The 2,546-nt window shown below is 52.8% G+C and overlaps 3 protein-coding genes across 3 annotated transcripts; all 3 read right to left on the bottom strand.

Annotated features, from left to right (window-relative positions):
- Nucleotides 1-535: 535 nt before the first annotated feature.
- GLOTRDRAFT_20104 (uncharacterized protein) lies at nucleotides 536-739 on the bottom strand (the record flags this gene model as incomplete). Its single annotated transcript, XM_007868415.1, has 1 exon — nucleotides 536-739. A coding segment is annotated over one exon (204 nt), but the record flags the coding sequence as incomplete, so codon positions are not given.
- A 247-nt stretch (nucleotides 740-986) lies between these two features.
- Nucleotides 987-1,679, bottom strand: GLOTRDRAFT_22459 (uncharacterized protein; the record flags this gene model as incomplete). The annotated part of the gene is made up of 1 exon (XM_007868419.1): nucleotides 987-1,679. A coding segment is annotated over one exon (693 nt), but the record flags the coding sequence as incomplete, so codon positions are not given.
- Nucleotides 1,671-2,522, bottom strand: GLOTRDRAFT_19819 (uncharacterized protein; the record flags this gene model as incomplete). The annotated part of the gene is made up of 1 exon (XM_007868414.1): nucleotides 1,671-2,522. A coding segment is annotated over one exon (852 nt), but the record flags the coding sequence as incomplete, so codon positions are not given.
- Between the last annotated feature and the right edge of the window lie 24 nt (nucleotides 2,523-2,546).

The following is a 2,546-nucleotide window of genomic DNA, read 5'->3' as shown; positions in this document are numbered from 1 at the left end:
ATAGCTTGCGAACTGTCCGATGGGGTGATGGGAGATATTTGTATTTTATGTGTGTCCTAACTAAAGCACGAATCAAGGAGCGGAGCAAAATAAAGTGAGTGAAACAAGTGCGAAGAAAAATGCGAAAATGCCTGGGTATATGGAGCCCATCGCTTCCCTCCCCCTGACTGAAATCTGAACTGTCCTCAGTTCGCTTCGTCTTCATCGTCCCCATGATCATCCTGTTCTTCCATCCTTCGTACTTGATCCTCGCCAACATCTGTAAAATCCTCCGGGAGCGTAATGGATTTTCTTGCGAGGTAGGGAATGACGCCGAACGCAGCAAAGGGTCGATCGAAGAGCGTATCATCGAGTTCAGCAAGAATATAAGCTCCGCCACGGTTCCTCGACACTGTAATAAGTGGTCCGAGGTACCTGGGTATTCAATGGGAGGAACGAAGTCCTTGCAAAATTGGCCATGCTCCGAGTCGTTCCAGGCAAATGCCTGGTCGTGCTTGCACATAAACTCGTCCATTAGATTTAGCTCCGCTTCCGTAAGGAATCCGCTAGGATGGGCCTTGTGTAGCGCATCCCTATGCTCTTGTGAATATCGTCCGGTTGGCTGGAAGGAAGGGGGAATTGGGGATAAAATCGGCATGTCGGCCAGCGGATCTCCTACAATATTGCGCTGGATTCTATACTCCTTGGGCAACGTCGCAGGGACCGCTCGGACCTTTTTGGCGACTGGTTTATACTTTTTCTTTGTGGCAGCAAAAATCGGAACTGGTGAATAGGCGGAAAGATAGAGGAAAGGAATGGAATTTTGTATTGAGGTTTTGCTATTTTCTTGATCACCTAAAATATGGAACGCAGAAATCTGAAACCGGGCGGGGGTATCTGTCTCTTCGATGACAAGGGCCGCCCACTGCTCCTCGTCTGAGTCGCCTAAAAATAAATCATCCCGCTCTAGAGGCGGGGCCTCGAAATCGAGGGCGACCTCTTGGAAATGTCGGGATAGTGGACACAATTCCAGAGTTGGGGTCGTTGATCGTGATCGTCTGGTCCTCATTTTTGAAATTTTTGATGCAACTCTCCGTTAATACATCGAAGGGACGTCCCAATAAAATGTCGTAGGCCGGATCCCTAATAACATGGATCTGGAGGTAAACGGTAATATCTCCGACCTGGAAGGGAATATTGTGCGCCAGTCCCAACGACATATCGATCGTCTTGTTCGCCAACTGCATCTGGAGCTGAATGGTGGGATCATACTGAAGTCCTAGAGAATGGCAAACTGCTTCGGACATTGCGACGATTTGGGAACCTGGATCTAAAATTGCCTCGACCTTCTCCTGGTTGTCTATGAGCCCCATAATAGACCGCAGAGCATGCGACTCCTTGGCCACGACCAACTGCTTCGGCGTCTCCCCCGGACCTAGACTCCGGAGATAAATTTCGTAGGGGTCGGGTACCACCAGCACTCCAGGACGGATCGAACTACCACTGTGAATTAATTGCTCCACGTCCGGCAACTCCGGACCATCGTCTTCATCCTCCACTTCCTGTATAGTGGCTTGGAGTCGAACAGCGGGCGGTGCGGGCACTTTCTTGGGTGTCACAATGTCCCTATATTTCGCGCGGACCTCCGGAGCGATGGATAATAATTCCTCAGAGGTCAACGAAATATTTGGAGTCTTGAGCGACCGCTCAAACACCAGGTCCGAGATGCGAGGATTATAAACAGGGGCCTGGGTGCGGTAGGCTGGCTCCTTGGCTTGTGACGCTTCTGCTGCTTGAGCCGAGCCTTTCTCGACACTCCGGGGAATTGCCTGCCTAGGCCTGTTGACGTCCCTTGCACCGGCGAATGGATGGATTGGTCCCTCTGACATGTGAGGTGGGGACTCTCGATTTATTGCCGGCCGCACTGCTTCGGCCACTGGCTGCTCTCGTACCGGTTGACTCTTGGCTCTAGAGGGTGCGGGACCTGCCGGACCAACTCCGGACTCCTTGGAGGGGTTGGAAGACCTATTCGGCGGAGGAACGTAGACTCCATCAAAAACCTGCTTCCCTTTCCCTCTCAACGCAAATAATTCCCGCTCCAAGGCCTCAATTCGCTCCCGCTGGTCCAAATGGAACATATCCGTGGTCTGTGGGGCCGCCGACGCTCGCACCTCCTCCCATAGCATTGTGTCCAATAAATGGACGCTTGTCTGCCCGGGGTTCTGGCGATGCCATTCTAAAATGCGGTCCCTCATCGTCGCTCCTGGTACGGACCTCGAGACCATCGCTCCGCCTGGCAGGACCACTTGTCCCTCCGCGTTCCGCTTGCACCGACCGGCCCTAATATCCTCCTCGACCTTGGGACATCTCCTGATCAAGTGGTCGCTCTCCCCGCAATAAATGCAGTGGTAATTCATGGGGGCAGGTCTGTTGAACGTCGCAGGGGCCATCGCAGCGTTCTGCTGAACCGCGGCTACTAGAGCTTGACTGATGGATTTTGTGATGACCTCCACCAATGATGATAGGTCCTCCGTCTTCACCACCGGTGCGCTCGGAGCACTCCGAGA

Source organism: Gloeophyllum trabeum (assembly GCF_000344685.1).
Source record: "Gloeophyllum trabeum ATCC 11539 unplaced genomic scaffold GLOTRscaffold_00008, whole genome shotgun sequence".
Taxonomy (NCBI): domain Eukaryota; kingdom Fungi; phylum Basidiomycota; class Agaricomycetes; order Gloeophyllales; family Gloeophyllaceae; genus Gloeophyllum; species Gloeophyllum trabeum.
Note: the sequence above shows the minus strand (reverse complement) of the source record. Positions and strands in the feature narration are given on the sequence as shown.